Below are 23,149 nucleotides of genomic sequence, written 5' to 3' on the forward strand. Positions count from 1 at the left end.
TCCTCAGCCACTGTCCGCAGATCACTGATACCTTTACAAACCACTGCCTTTTCATACACTGGCAGAGTATGAGAACCAGAGCATGAGCTGTGGCTTCACCACAGGCAAGTATTCAGGTAGTCTCTCATGGGGTATCCAAGCCAATTCTTACAATACTCCTGATATTTTAGAGGGTGATAAAACAGAAGCTTTACCCCTGCAGACCCACTGGCAAGGCAGATCCCTCTACCTATAAACAGACAAGCAGCAAGTATCCGTATTTCCCAGGTCCCTCAGGCACAAGACCCTATTATCTCAAGAAATCTGGCAATCTGAGTTCCCCCTCTGCAGTGTTTTAAAACCTCCACAGGGGACAAAGAGAGAAGAGAGCCCTCCTCCCTACGGGGCCAGGCAGCAACATCACATAGTTTGCAATGCACTCACCTCCCTGTCTGCCCCACGGAGAGGGGTGGCCAGGGCTAACATGCACCCCGCTCCCCAGATCCCTGCTGCCTCTGCAGGACTTCTTTGTCCTTTCCGTGCTTAGCAGCTGCCGCGGTCGTTGGTGGAACTGCTCTAAATAGCCATTTCCATTATATCTTCATGAAGGGAGCGAATGGCAAAAGTCTTGCTGTAACACAACAGACCCAGCCACTGTTGGTCACAGACATTTCAGCCAGACAAAAGCCTTTTTCCACATCTTGCACTGTGCAATAAATTATGAAGTACTTTTCCCCATTCCTTCTCCCCTGGCTATTTTTTTAGCTAATGTAATTATAGACATGTTCTGCTTTCATGAGCCCTGCAAAAAATTGGCTCAGCACTGCTGCTCCCCACATCTAAAACAAGGTGGGGAAAGAATGTTTCCTGGGTTCCCACATCAAACTAACCATAGCATTTCAGACCCCTCTTAACTCCCAGGGTTCAATGCTGTCATGGTAGGAAAGACAGAGCAGCTCTCCCAAGGCTAGCCTCCAGCTCACTGCAAACCCTTCAACTTGCACAAAGATTCTCCAAGACCAAGTGAGAAGAAACGTTGACTTGGAGGGAGAGATGCAGCAGCACAATTAATTGCTCATTTTAAAATGCACCATTTAAAAAGAAAGAAAAAAAAAAGAAAAAGGGAGCCTACAGATACTAGTAGCTACCAGACATGTTATCTCTAGGAAGAGACAGGTATGCAGGCATACAAATGATGGCATACGCCAGCAAATGATTCAGATTTAGCCAAGCATCTTCCAAGCTCCGGCCCTGCAGAGACAGACGACAGCCCTGGTCAGGAGAGGTGGCAACAGCTCAACTGAAGAAGGGACAGCAGAGGCTGGGGATAAGCTCAGATGTTAAGGTGCTCCATTGCCCTGGGCAGGCCAGGTACTAGGCCATTTGGCACCCCTTTCTTTGCCCCAGGTGACCACATACAGTGAGGAACCCCAGGAGCCTTTCCATCTCACAACTGGTTTCCCTCATCCATGCACTGGGAGCTGCCTGCAGCTCCCACCCCCATCTTTAGCCCAGAGGTCTCTGTCTCTCCCCCAGCAACAGAAGTCAGGATTCTTCCAAAGACACTTGAGGTGTTTGTTGGTTTGGTTTTTTTTTTTTTTTTTTTTTTGTTTGTTTTGGTTTTTGACAGCAGAAATATACCTTGCCAGGAAACAAAAAATTAAAACCAGGTACCCCAAACTGACATCCTACTCTCATTTAGTCCTTCTCTGCTTCATTCCCTCTTTCCAAGGCACATGTGAGCAAGGCATTTTTCCTTTTTAATGCATCTTTACAGCACTACCTTATATGAAAATTCAATCTGCCAGGCTAGTGCTTGTACAGACCAGCAGACCTCCAAAATGGACAATAAGCAACATTTTAACAGTTACATAGCTCCACAAGCAGCATCACCCTCATCTCCTAAGCAATCTGTACTGAGGCTGAGGGAGGGGTGGGGTTAGAATAAAAAAGAAAAATCAAAGGAAAAAAAGGACCCTACCCCCTGATGAGAGTCTGACCAAAGTAGAGATAAACAGCAGCTATGTCTCAGAGAAAACAGCAAGAAACCCATTAGCTACAGAAACATCAAACAAAGTCTATCTAGCACAACAACACTGAAAACCAAAGTTCTGGGCTTTGAGAATACAAAGAAAAAAAAAAAAAGATATTTAATTATTTTGTTTCCTAGCAGTAGAAATCTGTTCCCAAAGGGCCAAGCAGACTTCTCCCAGAAAACTCCATGTCTGCTATGGCAGAGAGGAAAAAATCATCTTTGTTTAAACAGAAACCAAAGGTCAAAGAAAAGGAAAACCAATGAATAATAGAACCTTAGCCCTTCCCAGGAAGAGCAAAGAGCTCCCCCTTACCCGCCTACCCACTCCCAGTCATTCAGAGCAGCTAAATCCCAGCATTAGTTTTGCTCAGAAAAAGCTATCAAGCACTTACCTTGCTTCTGTGCAGCAATGACCAGGGCAGGGGGGTCTGTGAGCACGAAGAGATGCCAAACGGGAAGTTGGCGGGATGCTTCTGTACTGGACCCATCCTGGCGGGCAGAGCACCGGCCCCTCATTGCGTGCTCCAACTCCCACCAAGATATTGAATAAAGAAAAATCTTCCTGTTAGAATTCAAGCAGGATGCCTCTCTGGTTGTTCAAAACAGACAGAATTCAAATGCTGATGGGTTTCACCTCTGATAAGACAAAAAGCAAAAGTGTGGCCTCCTCTGCTAAAACCCAGCTGCTAGAGGAGGCAAGGAGGTTCCTCCATTTTCATCCTGCCTCTGCCACTCAAGTGCTGCATGGATTGAAGAAAAATCCCTTTGCCTCTCCATCTGTAAAGCAAAAACCTTGTAGACAGACTTTTAGCAAAGTCTGAACCAAACAGATTAAAGCAGAGAAACCAAGAACTCTTTTAACAAATATAAACCAAAAACATTACCCACAACACTCAAACCCCCATCTGCTGATCCTCAGCCTGTGCAAGCACTTATCCCCTGATTGCTTTTGCTCGTTTCCGTGGCCCTTCCCACCTGAGAGCCAGAACCAACAGCTGGGGCTTTGCTGGTGGTCCCTGGGAACCCATGTACTGCAGGAATGTGCTGCACAACCAACAAGGCTCCCACCCAAGGGAAGGCATGATCTTCTCAGGAGCCCACGGTTAAAACATCACCCTGTGATGGGCTGAAGACAAACATGAAAAGTTGTGGCTCAAGGATGAATTTTGTCAGTAGATTATTTCTGTTAACAGAGACAGGCAGATCCACAGCTGCACACATGGTGTCTAAGATGAAAACAAGAGCTCTGAGGAATTCCTCAGCACGTCCCTTGATTCACCCACAAATCAACCCTAGCCCTTGTGTGCCTCCCGCTTGTCCTGCTGTTCCGTGTCCAATTTCTCTCACCCCTCCCTTCCCATATCCTTGAAGGCTTCATCCCTATGGTTGGCTTTCCTGGCTTCTTTTCAGCTGGCCTTATTTAACTCCTTCCCTTTGAAGCTATCCTCTCCTGCCCCCTCCTCCTCTGAGTCAGCTCTTGCTGTCAGAATGTTGCTCAGTTAAGGAAGGGAGCTTATGGCCAGAGTTACAGCCCTGCACTCCCTGTCTTGAACTCGTTATGCCCAGACATGGATTATGAACTCTTAGATAGCAGGACTATCTTAACTTTTTCTTTTTTTAAAGTGAAATCCTGTATTCCCTATGTTGTTCTGGAGTAGCAGTGGAAGAGTGCTTTACTGGCAGTCTTTTTAAAAGGACCCTTGGATATGCTAACCTGGTGGCCCCATGGCTAGCTTTTTACCATTGTAAGGTGTGGGGAAGATGTGCTTGTGTTCCATCACTGTCTTGTTCACCCAGACTAACCCATGAAGTTTTTCGTCAGCTCTGCACTGACTGTGTCAGCTAAAGAGGAGCATGCTCTTCACCAAAGAGGAAGACCCAGAGCTTAGCAAAGTGTACCCAGAGTCCAACTCACCTTTGAGATTTTCCAGTAAAATGCACAGACAATACAATTACAAAGAAATTTGCTAAGACAGGGTGGGGGCAATATATCTTTAATTTTTTTGCTTTTGTTTTTTAGTATTACAGTATATTCTTATAAAAAGATACAGATAAAAAGGACACTACAGGATTTGTACATTTAATTCACTTATAGTCTTAAACTGACTAAGAAATGAGGATACGCCAAGGCATTACAGCAGCACACAACCTCCTACTTCAGTCAGCAGCACTGGACTTTCCAGCTTGGCAGCCAGGGGCACCTCTCAAAGCAACCTGCGAGCTTCAAGCTGAGCAGGTTTGCAGGGGAGGAAAATGGCTGGAGGTGGGGATGGTTGGAAGGGAGGTGTTGAGCACAGGGTAGCTCAGGTACCTGACATCCCCTTACAGTTCTAAAAACTGCAAAGGCTTTTAAAGAGCCTGTTTAAGGGCAAGCGGGGGGGGGCGGGACAATGGCTTGTCGTAGATGCTTTTCTAGATCGTTTGGGTGAGAGGTCCTAGTGGTGGACAGCTGGAAGGACAAAGCCCTTCAAGCGTTCTGTGGAACATCTTGTAAACAGCCAAAACTGCCTAAATGGGAGTTCTGATCCAGATGCTTCTTTGAATTACACTGGTGTAAACCCAAAGCAACTTGTCCTGGTCACAGTGGATCTATTCTACATTACCACCAGTCACAGAAGACTCTGGTTTGGAAGATGTATCAAGGATCCAGACTCTCTCACAAAACAAACTGCCGAAACACCATGCTAGACTAATAGCACGCTTCTCAGGAGGCAGAGTGAGGAAGATCTGGCCAACTTCAGGGGATTCTGGTCATCAAGATGACTATTTAGAGTAGTAGATAGTTTATATATATATATATATATATATATATATACACACACACATATATATATATACACACACATGTATATAAATTCTATATTTTCAGTTGGCCAAATTGTGTTACCCAGGCTGGCTTCTTCAACCTTTGATAACAGAAACTAAGGTGGCCAACGGAGGTGCCCCATTTGGATGGCAGGCAAACAGAAACCTCCTATGTTGAGTACAGAAGCCAAGGAGGCATGTCCAAACACCTGGTGATTGCTAGAGACTCCACGGGTAGAAAATACCAGTAAAAAGATTTTGTTTATCCTGAATAATCTGTGGAGGTGGAGTGGAGGAGGAGAAAAGGGAAGTAGAGGAAATCCTTCTTCCTTGGCCTTGAAGATGGAAAGGAATACTAGGTCTGGGGAATGAGAACTGTCCCAGTTTGTCTTACCAGCATGTTAACTCTGGTGAGAAGTTCCAGGGCATGAACCACTTTTGCCCATCTATCCAAGTTTCTCTGGCATTATGGACATAATTTGTACGGAAGGGAGAAGTTTGAGCAAGCAACTGTGCAGCTTATCTTTTCTCAATCTTCTCACCATGATTCCTGATGAGATATAAACAGGTTTTCTAGAAAGTATTCTAAAATAACCAACCTGCATCAGCTGACCACTTGCTTTAAAACACGTGCTTTCCCAGAACCAGGGTCGCCGGGGCAGAGTGATTACGACAAAAGCAAAAAGAAAGCTTTTTCTTCTCTCCCTTCCCACACCAAGCCAGCTCACATGCAGCCCCTCACCAAGCTCAGGTTGCTGCCCCATAGCCAAACCAGCTGTCTTGCCGGTGTAATGCCCTGGCACGGTCTCAATAGTCTTTGCTGTAATGCAGTGTATACATACAAACATAGCAAACTACAATAAGGCAAAATAAATAGAGGTGTCAGATTTACAGGTTCCCCTTAGAGATTCCTAAAACCTTTTTTAAAAAATCATTTAGCCCCCAAACAAACAAACAGAAAAACCCCAAAACAACCAAACCAGAAACAAAACTGCATATATCATGTACATCATCAACTGTACAACTGATCTCCTTTCCCCTCACAGAAACTCCTGACACAAGCTTCTCCCATGCAGCCCAGCTCAGAGCATGAGCTTTCCTAAAGAAGAGGAAAGATTCAGACAGTGAGGCTGACTGTGACAGAAACACCTGCCCCTGAGTCTCCCATCAGGGCCCTTCGCAATTCCCTTCCCTTCCTCAAACATTGTGAACACGTTACGGAAATGCTTCTGAAGGACACTCAGCTATCTCCTTAGTAGAGAGTCTCTCACCCCTGAACACTTGCCCTGCTTCTGCTCTCATAGGGAACCGGTGCCCAGACAATAGCTGTGCTGCAGGGCAAGGAAGGGCCTTGCTGTCCTGAAGTCACTTTACCACATTTCCAGAGACTTATGACCAACTGAGAAGAGTGACCCAGACCAAAGGGAGTGGGAGAAGGAGTTCTTCAGTCTTTTCTGTGGTCATCATAACACAGCCTGCTTAAGAACAATGCAGAGACACAGAGGTGAGTGAGTGAGCGCTAAACCTCCAGGGTCAAGGTCTGGAGAGTTAGAAAGTACCTCCTCTTCTAGGTGTGAGAACTTCATAATAAAGTTAGCAATGACTATGTTTCTGCAGGAAGCAGAACAAGCCCTCAATTATGCCCTTCATTCTCACATTTCCTCCTCCTCCACTTATTTCCAGAGTGACTTCACTTAAAATGCTGGTGCTAGGCACAGCTGCAAGGACAACAGCAGACCCTACCTCTTCTCCAGCTTTCAGCACGTCAAAGAGGTTACACCTCAATGCTATTCATCACAACTGCTTGCTATACCTGCTCAGGTTCTGTTAGCACTACAGGACAGGGGATAAGATTTTTCATCTCCTTCAGTGCTCAGCAACTCTGCCACAACTGCTGATGAAGAACAGAGCATAGATGCACTCACAGTACCTAAGAGATCTGAAACAAAGACAAACCTTTGCTTCAGCAAGAATCTGACACCAGACTAACTTTTTCCTTTATCTTGTGGGTGGCCAGCCTCATCTCATACAGTAGACCTATTATTGGGTCTGTCCGCTTGTCACCACTTATATGAAATCACTGCTTGCCTCAGTATGCCACTGAGCTATTCCAAAACCCTCTATGAACCTTCACCATGGAGTCAAGAGCCAGGGGGGACTGCCCAACATGCTGAATGAAGCCTTCAGACACCATCACATGTTCAAAACAAGAGTCTGGGGCACTGGAGCACTGAGAAAGTTGAGCTGCAATGAATCAGAGGCATGACTCCGAGCTTTCTGTCAGTCCCAGGAAGCATCCCACAGCTGATTTATAGGAGTTGCACAATCTCTCATTATTTGTGTATGAGTCAAGGAGGTGGTAGAACTACAGCAGCTTTCTTTGACTCTGTCAGTGTGGCATACCATCATAAAGGATTTCTTTAAATCATAGTTGAATTGTGTAGACAAATGGACAAAGGGCTTATCTCTCTCTCTGCTTTTGCTACATTTGTGGCCTGGCAAAGTGACCTCAGTTTCAAAAAGCACAGCAAAAACCTGGTTTGACAAATACTGGGGTGGGGGGGTAGGGGGAGAATTCTGTATTTATATTTAAGGATTTTGCCCTGAGGTGTTTCTTCTCTAACAGCACTGCCATGCTGACAGTCTGTCTTCTCAAACAAGTACCTGGGGAGCAAGTAAGCAGCCATAAATTGGACAAAGCCATGAGTCACATCATCTTACACCAGGGTTGACCTCGGCACTACACTTGATTTTTCTGGGTGAGTCCTAAACACAGTGAGAACAAAGAGGGGAGGGAAAAATGACAATGATGTTCTAATCCCTAGAAGCATAATCTTTGGAATTCAGAGATTATACAAATCGAAACTCAACTGTATACCAATTTGGCACATATCATCACCTCTCATATGGCTTACACCGCGTAGTTTATATGGCATGCTCTAAGACAGGACAAACAAAAAGGGTTGGGATATGGCATGTCTACTTCAGGGAGCAGCAAAGAGCTTGTTAACATAATTTACAAGAGACATTTCTAAAAATCCATTTTGTAATTTAAAATAAAAATGCTTTAAAAAGTGAGAGTTTTTCATAAACTTTCAAAAAACTTTATGAAATACAGTCTTTCTTCTACAAGGTGCTTGTGTCCACTGCAATTGGCATTGCTGTTAATAGCTAATCCCAGAAGGGGAGTGGGGTATTAAGGGAGGAGAATGCACCCAGCTCTTGTAAGATACCAGCTCTTTATGATGAGTATTATACAGAGGCGCGGCAGTCTGGAATGTTGTAAATAGGGAAATTTCGGGGTGGGAGATGCGTAATTCAGTAAACAATGAAACATTAGAGTTTAACAATTCTAACTTTTTTTGCTTCTTTCCATCGTTTACATAATTATTTTACTATCAAAGTGTTCAGAAAACCACCATAGTTTACTTCTCCAATATTGGTAGTGTGTAATACTGATCAGGCAGTGTGCATGGCAGAGGAAGTTCTGTTCTGCAAACTCAGTGCAGGGCCTAAGGTTGTGACATTCAGAGAAAAATAAAACCAAATTATTAAAGTGACATATAGATCTTTTTTCACTTCCCTGGGATTCCTTGACATTTTGTGCTGTTGACTATTGATGCATAGTTTGTAGATGGTGTGTCCCACTTCTCAAATGTTCTGTCTTCCTGCCTAGAAGGAAGAATCCATCACCATTTCTTTCTTTTCCTCTTTTCCTTCTCCAGGGAAGGTAATAAAAAAGGAAGGCAAGATTAAAAAAAAAACAGCTCACGACAGCCCACACAATTCAATCCCTTTCCCAGAGCCATGAAGACACAGAATTCAGGCCTCTTCTTAGGATTCTTTGTTTTTTCACTGTGTGCTTTATATTATACATGCAGTTTAAATACACATTTCTTTTTTTCCTATGAATGAAGCCATCTCCAAAGCCTGCTCGGCTTACACTGTTCTGTGTCTTCCTGGAAAAATACTCAGATTTCATTAGGGGACCCTCCGTTGGTTCATCCCAAGTGATCCCTTCAAATTGAAAAAGGCTGTGTGCTCCAAGGCTCTCCTTTGACACCATTTATATCTTACTGAGTTACATGATTCCCTCAGGTAGGAGTGGAGTGTGTGCAGTGAAGGTCAGCCTGTTAGACAGAAAGACCAGTTCATGCCAACAGCAATCACAGCTGGCATCAACTGGAAAAGAAATCTCATTTCTTGCAGCCAGTGACCCTGTTTGCTTTTTGCTATTTGTCACTTGTGGATGATACTAGGGAGCTCCCAATTTCCATTGGGCTGCACTAAGAAATCTTGCACAAACAGGTAAGAAATGTGCTGTTTCCCTCCCACACTTCAGCAATGACAACAGGCTCCACAGTCACCAACTTGTAATCCCAACCTGGTGGTGTCTTAGTTTTCTAAAGAAAAGCCAGAGCTGTTTTCCTAGAAGATGCATTTCATAGCTCAACCATTGACAAATTCCATAAAACTGCTTCTAGAGAAGCAGAATGCAAAAGACTTTCATGAAGTATTTTATGCCCATCCTGATTCTTGAATTTCAATTTGTCCCAGGAAAAGATTACTTCTGTCTGAGCATCACTCGCTTTGGACAGCGTAGGCCACACAAAACTACTGAGAACATGAGATCAAAAGCATTTTTCAGGTGCTAATCAATGGCTTATAAAATGCAATTCTGGAAGGGAATTTGAAAGCTTGAGAACCACAACTTGACAAACCACTGAAGGCCAGTCAAGATCTTGAAGAAGCCACAGGTGTTTACAGAGCTGCTCTGAAATTTTTCTTGCTTATTAGCAGCAAGATGGAGATCGTGACTAGTTTTGACTTTGGCACACAGAAAATTATCTTTCTCCAGCTGTGAGGCAGTCTGCAAGGCCCAAGTACTTCCTGTCATCACCATGAGGCCTTTGATGACACAATAAACTCCCAGAAGCAAATCTGTCAGCTCTGCATGGCCTGGTCACAGGCCCTGCTGACTCCACAGAGGCACTTTTATAATGGTTCAAATTAGGAGCACAGAAGAGGGATGAGAGGAAAGCTGATCATGGAAAGGTAATGTCTCTAGCCACAGATCGAAAAAATCCTCTGGGGCAGCTGTCAGCCAGGTGCCATCGCACACATTCATCTTCCTTGTTTTGCACTTTTTCATCACCTTCTTTTGGTTATTTTTTTTCCTCTGGTAATCAATAATTTAGCTTTGTTACCACTCGCTCTCGGCTTGTCTCTAAGCCTTGGTTCCCGGAACGCTTGCGGTTACGCTTGAGCTTGGATAAGTCTTTGTCAAAGACTTCACCCGACCTTAATGCTGACACCAGGTCATCAAACTCCCCACCCTCTTCGGAGATGCTTCCAGCTTTTGCTTTCTTTTGTCGCCGCTCTTTTTCCCTCTGCTCTTTTAGCTGTGGAGAAAGATACAGGGCTTTAGGATTAGCTAACTGAGATGCCAGATCACTAGGGACACTGCCAAGAAGCGGCTAAGAAGCCTCAGTAGTTTAGGGAAAAAAGAGATCAGAAGCTTATCCACAAGGCTGTCACCTGTGCCAAGAGCAACAGGCAACCATGCTGGGCTTCCCTTCTTCTGCACAGGCAAGCAGAGAACAGGAGAGATGAGGAATGAGTAGTATCATGTTTTTGCCTCACAAAGCTCTGCCACTCTGGAGCAGAGAGGACACATGGGATCTCTCTATGCTGCTGTTGTTTTGCACTAATTTTACAGCATAATAGTGCCAGTAAAGTAGCTGTGCCAAATGACAGTCTACATGTGATGCTGGCATAGATAATTACCCAGCTTCTGGGACCAGGCTTGCAGTGAACTTGAATGTGGTAGCACCTACTGTGCTAACAGTACCTAACCTAGTGAGTTTAAAGTTAGTTTGGATATGTCACTACTATAGTCACAAACAATTTTGCGCTTGGGGCATAGTTACTTAAGTTGACGTGCAGAAAGGCTGCAGTCCTGCAGAAGGAGGAAAAGAAGGGGAAAACCCCAGAAAGCCACAAGTGAAACATACTAGAGATTGAAAATTGTGTGAGATATCAAAACATCAACAGATATCCTATCCACCAAAAAGCTCATGTTTGGATGGATGCAGTGCTTTGCAGTGGTGGGAAGAGGAAGGCACATTGCCTCGACTCTGGAAGGAGAAACCAGTTATAAACACAAAGAACAATGAAACAGAACTGCTGATTTTACAAATCATTGGGTGGGTCTACCTGTCAACACGATGCCCTCAGTCTCACTAGGGTAGCTCTGGGGAGCTTGCTTATCCCCCTCAACTGCTCAGTTCCAAGATCAGTGGAAATGCGGCTGTCAGGAAGCAGGTCGCTCATTCTGTGCATTAGCCCAATGTTGCAGGAAGACTTTCCATAAGCAAATTCCAACCTCTTTCATGGTGTATTAGGCCTGCAAAACCATCCTAGTTCTTTAACAGTGGGCTCCTGCAATTTCTAGGCTAACTGAGAGGAAACTTGAGCCTGAGTCCTGGCATTTTATCCCTATGTCCAAAAGTAAGGCTGCTGGCATCCTGGCATTTTACCTCTCTCCTCTTCTGAAAGGCACAAACTGATGCTTTTGGTACAGTAAGCAATTAAATTAAGCAGCACCTCCCTGGAGCAAGGCCTGGGGCCATGGCGGCAGGAGGCAGGGTACTGCTAAGCCATTCTCAGGCCTCAGGAAAGGCTGAGGTTAGAGGGGGAGGCTGGTTCACAGAGACCCCTGGGGATACACGTCTGTCTCCCAGCAGCAGAATCAATGATGGACAAAAGCTCTCTTGCTGCATCAAGGCCAGACGTGGCCCCAGCGATCAAAGCATTAAGGCTGGCCAGAGAGAAACTGCCAGTGTGGGCTGTAGCAGGTGCCAGGGCATTTGCTGTGCCACTGTACACTGTCAGGCGACAGGCACGCAATAGATGATGATGGAGTCTGAGTGGAAGCTGACCAGCTGGCAGGACCGAGGGAGATCTGGCTCCCAAAGCTTTTCCACAGAGCCTGCAGCCTGGGGGCAGGATAGTCGAACACTGGGCAATGGCAGCACCATCCTGCAAAGTGCTGAGGCAGAACATGCAGGGTTAGATTTGGTATCTGATTCTGAAAGAGGGTAACTTAGGAGCCAAACAGTATGCCCTTGAGAGTTAACAGAACAGCCAGCAGGGAAAATGTCATCATTTATGAAGAGAATGGTGCCAAAGAGAGGTGGCCAGGGAGAAGGACATAAAACAGTGACAGGACACAAACACCAGAATTGACTCTCTCAACCTTTCCCTCTTGAGATATGAAAAGGTGATGGAAGGAAATACCTTCCTGTGCCCATGTCCTTACCATGGCCTCCATGCGTGCCCTGCGCTCCTCTTCTTCCTTTTTCTTCCTCATATTCTCCAGATCTTGCTTGGCCTCTGCAAATGACTGTAAGAAAGTGTCGAAGATGCCAAAAAATTCATCTGGCTGCATCTTGCCCTCACTCTCTCCAAAATGCTTCAGTGCCTTGGCATACTGTCAAGGGGGCAGAAAACAAAAAAGCAACAATTAGGCAGGTAGCTTGGTGAAGACAGTGAGGAAAGCTTATGAGTAATGGCACATGTAATTCAATACCCTCTGAGCATTCATGCAGTGAGAGCAGAAACTACCCCCCCAGGAACAGAAGTGCCTCTCCTTAAGGCAGGTGCTTCTGGCCTTGAAGAATCTGATTTCCTGGGTATCCTTTGGGCAATGTGGGGCAATGATGCTGGAGAGCACTAGCTGTTCACTTATACAAAAAAAACCCAAACATGTTCAGTGCCCGAGGATGGTGGAGTCATTTCAGAGGACAACTCTCTGGCCACATCTCAGTTGCAGCTGTGGGACAACAGGGTCATGGAAGACAGTCAGCTAGCTGGGAGAATGAGTAGCTTTAGCCCATCCTAACTATTATACCAAACAAGTAGTTTTAGCCCATCCTTTCCCCTCCCACCTTCCCCTCAAATCCACTTTTGAAATTGCTGGAGTTAGAGGGTGTTTTTGCAATAATATCTCTGTCCTCTCAGGAGCCTTTTGCCATGTTATCCATCACTCTGGAGTCCTCTGAGTCAGAGTGTTGCCTGGGAGAGAGGAGACTATGGAGAGACATGGCATGGGAGAGGGACAAGGAAAGCAGCCAGGGCTCCTGGGAGACTTAAAAGAGAGTGACTACATCACAAGTGGCTTTTATTTTAAAAGGCAAATGTTGAGGCTGCAGGATGCATGTGGAGGCAGCCAACTGGCAAGACTTCAGTCACAGGGCAGTCCTGATTGGGATATGGTAAATTCACAGCAACCCCTGGCTCTTGGACATTAGTCCTGCAGTAGTTGTACTCTCTTCTTGGCTCTCTCACACTCACAAGCACACCTCTGTACTCACCAAAATGCACTCAAATGCATGCACATGTAGTCTGTCAACAGCATGTACACACGTGCCCACTAAGTCCTATATAAGTATACACATGCAAAAGCTGTAACATTGTCCAACCACCTTCATTCACACACCCCTCTATCACAACAGGCAGAACCAGCAACACTTTTCTGTTGGCACTGGTGCCCTGATGCAGAGCTCCCCTCGCACTCCCTGCTCATGCTTCAACGCACCACCACCGAGCAGCAAAGCATCCTTACAGACCTCAAAGCTTACCAAACCAAACCCAGACTCTCCCAGGCTATGGACTGCCTCCAGACTCTCTTGTGTTTGTATTCAACTCATATTAACACAGCCCAGCTTCCCTTTCCTTAGGGAAGCTCTCGCAGAATAGAAAAGACAGTAAGAACAGTTCAGGCTCCAATCCCAAGCACAAAACGAATTTGGAAGCAGGCCTTATAAACCCCTCTGGCCCTGTACCAGGCAAAGCATAAACAATATCTCCCAGTCAACTGCAGGGAGAAGAAATCTCCAAGGAAAGCAGCTTCCTTCTGGCACAGCCTGAGAGATTCGGCATCTCCCCTCCTCTGCTTTTCCTGCCAGGCCCACAAAGCAGTTCGAAGCAATAGCTTCTTTTTTCTTTAAAAAAGCTGCGTTCTCAGCCAGAAACAAACAAAGAAACCCAAAGTATCTGGGGAAAAAAAAAAGAGCCTTGGGAGAAATGCAAGTTGCTTTGAGCTACCAAACATGGCAGGAGTTGAAGGAAGCACTACAGCAGCAAGTCATGGAGAGGCTTCAGAGCATGGAAACAGCAACAGATTACTTCTGTTTTAACTCCTTTTCTCTGAAACCTCTGAAGACACATACACACAAGTATTCACCCCTACTCCCTCTCCTCATGTATGTATTTTCTCTGTATGTATTGTACACACAGTCTGCTTGAATATTAGGAAAGTGCAGCAGTGTTGCAGTAATCCAGATTGACCAGTGTGAACTCTTCAGCAGAGAAAATACAGGCTGTCAATACTGCAGAGGGAGATAAAGCATCTCCATGTGCTCTATTTTCTTGGCTTGCCTACTCCAGTGTGCACATCAGCCAGGGTAGCAGGAGAGCCAGAAAAAGTCTTCAGCATAGGCGTTGCCACCGTTGCTTGAACACATCGAGTGCCTGAAGCTCATTGTTCATGGGATGAAATATGAAATATCTTTCCACTTAACTTGTGGTTAACTTCTGTGAAAACTGAAAATAAGGCACAACTGAAGAGTAGTGACTAGAGCTGCCAGCTAGAAGGAAGACTTGTCCATCTCCTGTGAAGCCTGAAGCTCAGAGGCAGCCCACCAGAGACAGCTGTTGTACCTACTGGTGCATCGCCTCCATCCCCTGTATTTCTCCTGTGCACAACAAAGATGTGTGAGGGGGCATAGAGAGACGTAGCTGGTTGGAGCCCATGAATGCCCACAGGGGTTTCCAGTCTCTTAGGGAGGCTGGGGGTTGAAAAGGAGAGGTCCTTTCCTGAGGCTCTTGGATTCTACATACATGGAAGTCTCCATTAGAGGGTGGTGTTGTCTGCAAATGTTCTGCACATGGCCTGTCACCCAGATACAAGCACCAGCTAGTTCTTGTCACATTGGCAGAGGGGCTTTTGCCATTGCTTTCCCACTGCCACTCAGAGGAGGAACAGTGTTCTGGTGCTGGAAAGACTCAGCAGCCTGGGAGCCTTCCAGAGACAGTCATGACTATAAGGTGTGGTGGTCTCTAAGCAGCAGCGAGGAGGAGGCTGAGAACAGCTCATCTTTAGTGTCCTGTAACACGGCTTAGTAGGTCACAATCTTTTACTGTGATGCAGTGAAAGATGAAAAGCAAAAATATGTGAGCTAGATGTACTAAAATAACTACGAAAGAGAAATCTGCTGTTCACTGAAGTAAACATTTGCCTTCTTTCTCTAGCCCCTCCAGAAAAATCTGACTGAGCAGAGAAAGGCAAGTCAGGAGATCCACCCCTGTTGCCAGCTCTGCCCATGATGTGGCTTGGGAGCTCATGCTCCCTCTCTGAGCCTTGCTTTCTCCATTTGTTACAGAACAGAAAGTGTTGCCCCACTACTCTGACATAGGAAACAGCAAAAAAATCAGTTGTTCACATCTGTGGAGCACTACATCAGTTCAATGCACTATGATAAAGAGAGCCACGCTGTCTTTTCACTGTTTAAACTGCAACAGACCCCTCTGTTTTTATTACTACTTCTATTTCCCCGTAGCTCTGGTTCTGCAATCACATGTGCTTTTTCAAAGCATCAGCACTGGGATGAGGGGCAGCGAGCTGCTGGAGGCAGCCACCCCAACATTGGAACGAAGCCCAGGGTCCTACCTGTGCACAGGGGCTACAACCTCACTGCCTGCGTCACTCAGGGTGTGAGAGGCAACGCAGCTCAGGCTGAGGGGCTTGGGACCCTGGCCCTTGCTTCTGCTCCCTGCTGCAGTTTTTGTGTCACCCTGTACTAATCACTCGACTGCCTGTCGAATAGTACCTGCTCTCACACACAATTGTGAAATCTGTAGCTAAGTCCTCATGCACAAGAAACACTTCCCAGAATTTTGTGACGTGCTGTAGTATTGTGGAACAAGGGCTGCAACTTGCTTATTCCTCAAGTCATTCAGGGACAGATGACATGGGCAAAAGTAAGATGGAAAACTGTGTTTCAGCAGGTTTTCCACTGTAATACAGGACAGTATCTCTTTTTTTCATTAAGAAATTCATTTCCACACCATAAGGGCCCCCAAGCTCCATGCATGATATAACAGGTCCACTAGCTCAGTGCCAGCTCTGCTTTCTCTGCCAAACTTTCCACTGAATTCCTCCTCTTGCCAAAGCAAATCGTTTAGACAGTTGTTTATTTTAAAAAGCCATTTTAGCAAGGAGAGGGAAAGGGGGACAGCAGTGCACACACTCTCTGCTGTGTTTGCCAATGAAATGTTAAACAGTGGCAGAAGAGCTCTTGAAACGGCAGGAATGGGGCTCTGCAAGGAGGAGGAAAACTGCCATGATAAAAATTTCCTGCTGTCTGTCCTGTTTGCTATTGTGGGATGAGCCAATGCAGAAATGAATTATACCATGTAGCCATGCAACATGAACTGCATGACAAGTAATCTTGAGTTTGCTGTGAAGACTCCAGTCCTGTACTGAGGCAGTTCAAATAACTGCCTGTTCTCTTTATGCAAAAGATTCAGATCAGTTAATGGAAAGAGCCCAGCTGATTTCAGGCAGGGCTGGGCTCAGCTCTCCTTGAACCTCAATGGTCTTACAGGATTATCCTAGGCATGCAAAAATGACTATGGCAACCCTAAAATTGAAATATGGGTGCTATAAACATTTCTGATATGTTAGATGCCAACCTGCCCAAGCATCTACAATTTTAAGTTAGTGCACAACAACTCTGCAATTTATTTACCAAATGGCTGTTTCCAACAGCAGGCTGTGGTGCCTGCCCCTGCCCTCTGTAACACACTCCATCTTCACTTCCTCAGTCTCTGTTCTGATCCTTTCCTTGTTATTGCCCGCTCCAGTGGCTGGTAAAAAGTACCAGTTCCCCAAAACGAATCACTGGAGTGCGCAGCCTGTAACCGGCACTTGGACTACAGTATTTCTGTGTGCTTCATAACGTTCTGCCATTAATGACTATTTTCTTAAATGGATTTTGGCTTTCACTGCCTCGCTGTTCTTCAAAACAGCTACTGTATGTGCTAAGCTTATTAAATGCATGTGCAGAGTCTGAACTCCAGCCTCCATGATGATAAACACCCTGCCTGAGAGGAGCTGTCATGAGAAAGACTGGGAATGGACAATTTTCCTACCCTCCTCATCAGCCTTCCCCAGGCAGTGGTCTCCTTCTTGCCTCCATAGAGAGGTGTAAGTTTGATATCCATCGTAGGAATTGCAATAACTGACTAAGCAGATTTTGTTCTAGGAAGATCCGAAACACTTTAAAAGCAGGTTTGTTATGAACCAAGCACAATTTAGAACAGTAATGAAGCAGTTCAGTGATCTAAATTCATACCTGTCAAGATTTCAATGTGTTGTAAAGTTTAATATAGGGCAAATGTCACCTTTTCCAAGTAAGAAAATAAAATTCATACCATGGGATGTCACTGTTCCTTTGCCCAGGCATTTTCATTCTTTCATTACAGAAAACATGGGGAAAAAATTCCACAAACAAAATTCAACCTCGTTCTGTTATTTTTAATGTGAAAAAGTAAATTTTTCATCTGTTCAAACATGTGAAAACTGGTGAAGGATTCCAGGGCAGAACTTCACTTTCTTCTGCCCCCACCTTCCAGTTTATGGGAAATGGTAGAAAACACTATCCCCGTGATCTAATCTATATATTCCCTTATAAAGTGGTATTGAAAGTGAGAAAAACACAAAAAGAACAAGAACCAGCTGTGCTAGAGAGCCTGTTTAAAGATTTGATCTAAGTTTTTAGTCAGTTCTTAACCAAGCCATCTGTTTACTGCATGAAGACAAGTACAGCTACAAGGCTTCCACTGCAAACATGGATGCCTGCATCTGACAACCTGGCCCTTTAAATTTAAAATATCACTTCCTCTCCATGGCCACTAACTGTAAATGGTCCTGTTATAGTAAAAAGGCCAAAAAATGTACTGCATGCAATTGTGAAAAATATCCTCTACAAAGGAGGTCAGCACCACACATTGGTAATGGATTGTTTCCATAACTTAAAGGAATACAGAAATGACTTTTGCTAACTAAAGACACTTTAAAAAATAAAAAACTTCCCAGGTTTGAAAAGATAATTTGTATTGTTTTAAATCCCAGCTGAGGAAACATGGTTCTGATTAACTCATGGCAATCTATTAGCCACATCTATATTTAGAAGGATATCCAACTCCAGCTGTTAAAACTAGGGCATCATTATTATTAATAAATCTGTGAACCAGACCAATTCTTCCTGGGCTCATTAGGATATTTCTGAAATTTCTCCCTCTCCCACTACTATTTTTTTCGATTTGTTTGACTTTGAGAAATCAAAAAAAGAACAGGATAATCAGATGTCTTGGTGCCTTTCTTTCTTTAATTGGCTAGTTATAGTGGGTTTCCATGGTAAGAAAAAAGCTTGTGATTCAACAAACACAGACAGCCTGTTGAGGTTGGAAGATGTTACAGGGTTTGCAAAGCACATCTGGTTTCTTGAAAATTTCCAGCTTGCTTTTTTTTTTTTTTAAGAGAAAAAGAGGAAGAAGAAAGGGGAAAAATAATATGAGGCAAACATGAGAAATAGCTCAGCATTGGTAAGGACAGACAGTTCCCTTTTAGGAGTCCAAAAGCAGCTTTTTGCCAGTGGAAGAACCAAAGCCATAGGTTGAGCAGAAGTTGGAACAGCGTGTGTTCAAACATAGTAAGGGTGTGCTAGGAGAAGGTAGAGAAACGTTTCCTAAGCATGTTATAGTCATTAAAATAAAACATCTCTTTATGTCAAGTGCTTTATGTTGGCCATGTCTAAAAAAGCATGCAACAACTTCCAGATATATTGGTCTGTCTGTAGAGGCATTCTCTGGTTATTCTTAAAGCAAAAGAACAGCATTTTTTCTGTAAGTGCCTGATCAAGAAAAGTTGCATTGCTGTGCTGGACATGTGCCACTTACTTTCTTTTAACCCCTGATTGATCTTGTAAAGAAATCGCATTGGACTTTTGTCCTAATATGCCAAAATAAAGGATTACCCTGATCTATAGTGCCAAATCAAAAATGGGCAAGTCTAAGCCAAGGACAGAATCAATTTGCTTCCACAAATGTGCACCTGACTATAACGAAACTGAAAAACCTACCCGGTCATAAAACAGAAGCCCCCAAACTACAGAAAATCGAGTTTTTCTCAGTAAATTTAGTAGAAACATGGAATGGTTTTGTTATCATAAAGCCAGTATGATATGAACATTATTACATTAGAAGTAGTTTGGATCTTCTCTAGCAACATGACAACAATGAAAAAAATGAGGCTTGTTATTCGCCACAAAATTTTCTAACCACATTACCACGAGTTAGACTGCCCTGCTTTGCTTTCTGAGTGCTGTAACAACCACTGCCCCACCAGCATTTCCCAGGGCAGCTCCCTCCAGCTGACAGCCTCTAGCCCCTGGTGTTCCCAGCCACAAGTCAGTATTAACATCACCTCCACAGCAAGGAAAAGCTTTTGAATTGCAGAACGACATTACCACAGAGTGACTGGATGAGTGAGGAGTCTTACCGTTCAGATCCTCAGCCTGTATTTTCCCTATCCTCCGAAATGTAAGGCCTACAAACCTAACAGCACAGGTTTCAATAATAATGCAATAGATCCCTTAACACTGCAAGGATTGACAGCAGCAATGGAAACAATTCTATCCAAAAGAAATAATGCTTTTGCTTTGTAAAGCCAAGCACTTCTAACATGCCAGCCAACATGGGCAGATTTGCCGTTACATATCGTTTACTTTAGACCTTGCTCTTCTCTAAACATTTTCTTATGCTTATTATCTTTTCATATAAATTCTTCCACATTCAGCTGAGAGACAGAGGGAGTAGTGCCAGACTCCAATCATCAGCAAAGAACAAGCACCTTCTTAGTTGTACAAATCTGGTAATGGAGGTGCAGACAGTAAAAGGATGAAATGATCACAGCAGCACCTAAAGAGTAACAATGCACATGGTGCTGGCTGCATGAGAAGGATCCAACACTGTCAGACAAACCATGCATGTTTGGGATTTCTATCCTTGCAATGGAATACAAACAGTAACAGAGAAGCATAAGTGGAAAAGATCAGGTATTCAGGGTTACCAAACTACCCAGAGGTGCATTTTTAAAGGAAAGAAATGAAGCACAAATGTCCCCAGCTGAATGAGCAGAGTGGGATCAAGTCAGAAGTAGAAGGTAAGAGACATGAGGTCACTGTCATTAATCACCAAAGGATCTCTTTTTGAGAGATGGTTTAAAATGCAGTCCCTTCAACACCCAGCACAGTGTGGTATCCTGGTATAGACATTGCCATCATAATTCTATGCCACACATGGATAGTGTTAATGGAGACTACCAAGAAGCTAAAAAGGTATTCTTACCTTATCTCTAGCCTCGTTGAGAAGGTCTTCTAACTCTGAGAAGCTAAAACTGGCAACAGTGATGAAATCACTCATGACAGGAACGAACCTGTCCCCTGATTCCCGTACGCGCCTCTTCTGGTAATCCAGTTCCTGAAAGAGCAGAAGTAAGAGTTATAGACAGGCAAGCATCAAAGGTTTCTTCCTGACAAGGAAGGGAGCAGGGAAGCACATCTATTTCCCCCAGTGCAGAGCGTGCTCTGCTCCCACCTTGCATGAATTCACCCAGAGCTGTAACTCAGAAACCACTTTATCACTAAGTCAAAGCTTTTGCCTTTTCAGAATGAAAGGGAAGGTTAAGGTGGGATCAAAGAAGGTCTTAGTTACGGTTCCCTTCATCCTCAAAAAAACACCACTCCCAATAAAGCCACCAACGTGCTGAATTTCTAAAGCGACTTTATAATTTAAGCATCAAGGACATGAAATGTTGCACTTTTTCCTCCCCCCCCCCCCAATGCAGAATGACAAAGAGAACTCAGATTGCAGATTGTGTAGCAAGTGAATTTGGAATTTTCAATAGTGACTTTCCCTCCATGTTCTCTTCCTGTAGTGGCCTGAAAGGCTGTATACTTGGGGAAACAAGTTATGTGTGAACAATCTATCTAGCTCCTGGCTCTGGATCTCCCTTTAGTTTACTGAAAAGCCCCAGATGGGCAGTAAAAAGACATGAAAATTTCTTCTCCCACTGAAGAACAAGCAGAAAGATGTCAGGTACAACATTTACCAGCACCCTGCTAACCAGTAAGTATTAACTTGGCTGTCATAAACATAACAGAGTTATGAACTAGGGCTATTGCAATAAAAAGGGTTATGGGGGGAAAAAAAGAAAAAAAAAAAAGAGGTCATAAAATTACAGGAAACTAAGGTCTATTTGTTTACTACCTACAGAAAGGAAAAAAAGAAACAAACAAAAAAGTAAGATTCTTTCTGGCTCAAGATTTTTAGTTTTAAACCAAGATTACCCATGCTATCTCTTCCCTTACTCTATTCACCATGCTTGTAGCACTGAAAGAGCAGTGGAGTTCCTCAAAATGACTAGGCTATAGCAAGACTGGCAGTTTCCTATGCCTGTGCTTGGACAATGAAATCATGATCTGGGCCTCATCTTTATTTCTCAGCTGGATAATCAGTGGGAATGATAAAGCCTTACTTTCTCTGTAGGGAAAGCAGCATGAAACAGCAGGTCAAGTTACAATCTGACCCTCTGTTCCCTTTGGAAAAATATATTTTTGTGCTGGCTGCAGCTCCAGCTACATGCATGCTTGGTGCTCTCTGTTACTGGCCACTGAAACACTGGTGCACAGAGCCAAATGGGTAGGTTTATAAGAACTTATGCTGAGAAACTCTTTGAGATTTGCTCCACAGAGCTGCTGAATGCAAAAACTGACTTTGGCCATCAACAATTTAAAATCAGGTGTAATGTATCTTCTGGTCTGATGTGAGTTGGAAAGAGAATGTAACCACTACAAGGAAAGATCACATGGCAGAAAAGGGTCAGGAAAAGCAATGAGCAGGTGGCTGCAGAAAAGTCCACATTAAAGAAGTGCTACCTCCCCCGCTTTATGTTACATCCTCTTCTATACTGGTTTTCCTAATACATCTCAAGGGACGGTCCTGGGGGCACTACTCACAATGAATTGTATCTATGTTAACAATCACTTTGAAGTGGAATTTACAAGTATAGGAGATGTCACTCATATGCTTCTAAGAATTATGGATTTTTTTTTTTTCAGCCACTCTTTCCCATTCTAATTTTTAAGCCTCCCAAAGCAGGTGAGTATAACAGTTCTGTCATCTTACTCACTGATGAAAGCTATGGCACTTGGGACTGCTATTAGAGAGCAATGTTTTTCAAAGTAAAATTAAAATTAGGTTGTTTGCCCTTTGATTTCAAATTACTATGTAATCAGCCTGAGAGGAAGCCAGAGAATAAGAAACTCCTCTGTGTCTTCTAGAAATGGTCTATACTAGTCATAATAGTACAACAGCAGAAGCTAGCACTGCCCCTGGTGGGCTGGGCTGCTGGTTCTCTAGAGAGATTAAATCATTCAGCCACGGCAATGATTTTCACGCAGCAGTTGCGATCTCCTTGCTGTGTAAGAGAAAGGCTCTGCTGACATAATTCACTTCCTGATTTGGAGAAAACCAATAACTACTTAGCTGTCCTTTTGGGAGCACCCTACATGAAGGCAACAGCTGCAGACATGTCTAGACGAAGGAAGATGTCTTATTTTTACAAAGAAGCTGCAAGTCCAGGAAGGCAAAAGGTTAATAGTACCTTTAAGAACATCTGACTGTGAAACTATTTTTAGCTTTCTACTCTTAAGGGGACTTGAAGAAAATTCTCAGTCACTGGAGCCAAAGCTGTGGTGAGAACAGACTGGAATGGAATCAAGAATCACACCTTTCCCTACTCCCCCTTCCACCTGACAGTGATCTTCTATTGTTACTATAGTGGTGCTTTTTACACGCCAGAAAACCACAAATTGAGCAAGCGGACTGGGAGGTGCTGGCAGCCCCAGATAAAAAATACCATGTCAGGGAGAAGACAGAGGAGGGAAGACGGTGACTGAATGGGAAGGAGAGGTTGCCCATGGAACACATGTATGGGAAAGAGACGAAATTCTGCTTTAAAGGCAAAAGGACAACTAACTCGATCACAAGAGACTGAGAAAGCAAAAGACAAGTAGGTACTCACATTTCAATGGGGGGAATTGTCTGTCCCTGCCAAAACTGGGCCTCTCTTCATGTCGTGAACTCCATGTCAGCCTTCCCTTTACAGGTGCTTTTAATTCCCAAACACTGCACTCCATGTAT

The 23,149-nt window shown here is 44.1% G+C and overlaps 1 protein-coding gene across 5 annotated transcripts in view; it reads right to left on the reverse strand.

Moving 5' to 3' along the window:
* Nucleotides 1–3,992: 3,992 nt before the first annotated feature.
* Nucleotides 3,993–23,149, reverse strand: part of DAAM2 (dishevelled associated activator of morphogenesis 2) — a 214,598-nt gene continuing 195,441 nt past the window's right edge. For all 5 annotated transcript variants that reach the window (XM_065833150.2, XM_065833147.2, XM_065833151.2 and 2 more), the window contains 3 exons: nucleotides 20,294–20,425; nucleotides 12,141–12,311; nucleotides 3,993–10,221 (listed from right to left, as the gene is read on the reverse strand). In XM_065833150.2, the coding sequence (XP_065689222.1) occupies nucleotides 10,006–10,221; nucleotides 12,141–12,311; nucleotides 20,294–20,425 (519 nt within the window). In that variant the 3' untranslated portion in view covers nucleotides 3,993–10,005. The remainder of the gene's footprint in view (nucleotides 10,222–12,140; nucleotides 12,312–20,293; nucleotides 20,426–23,149) is intronic.

This window comes from Patagioenas fasciata, chromosome 3 (genome assembly GCF_037038585.1).
Source record: "Patagioenas fasciata isolate bPatFas1 chromosome 3, bPatFas1.hap1, whole genome shotgun sequence".
Taxonomy (NCBI): domain Eukaryota; kingdom Metazoa; phylum Chordata; class Aves; order Columbiformes; family Columbidae; genus Patagioenas; species Patagioenas fasciata.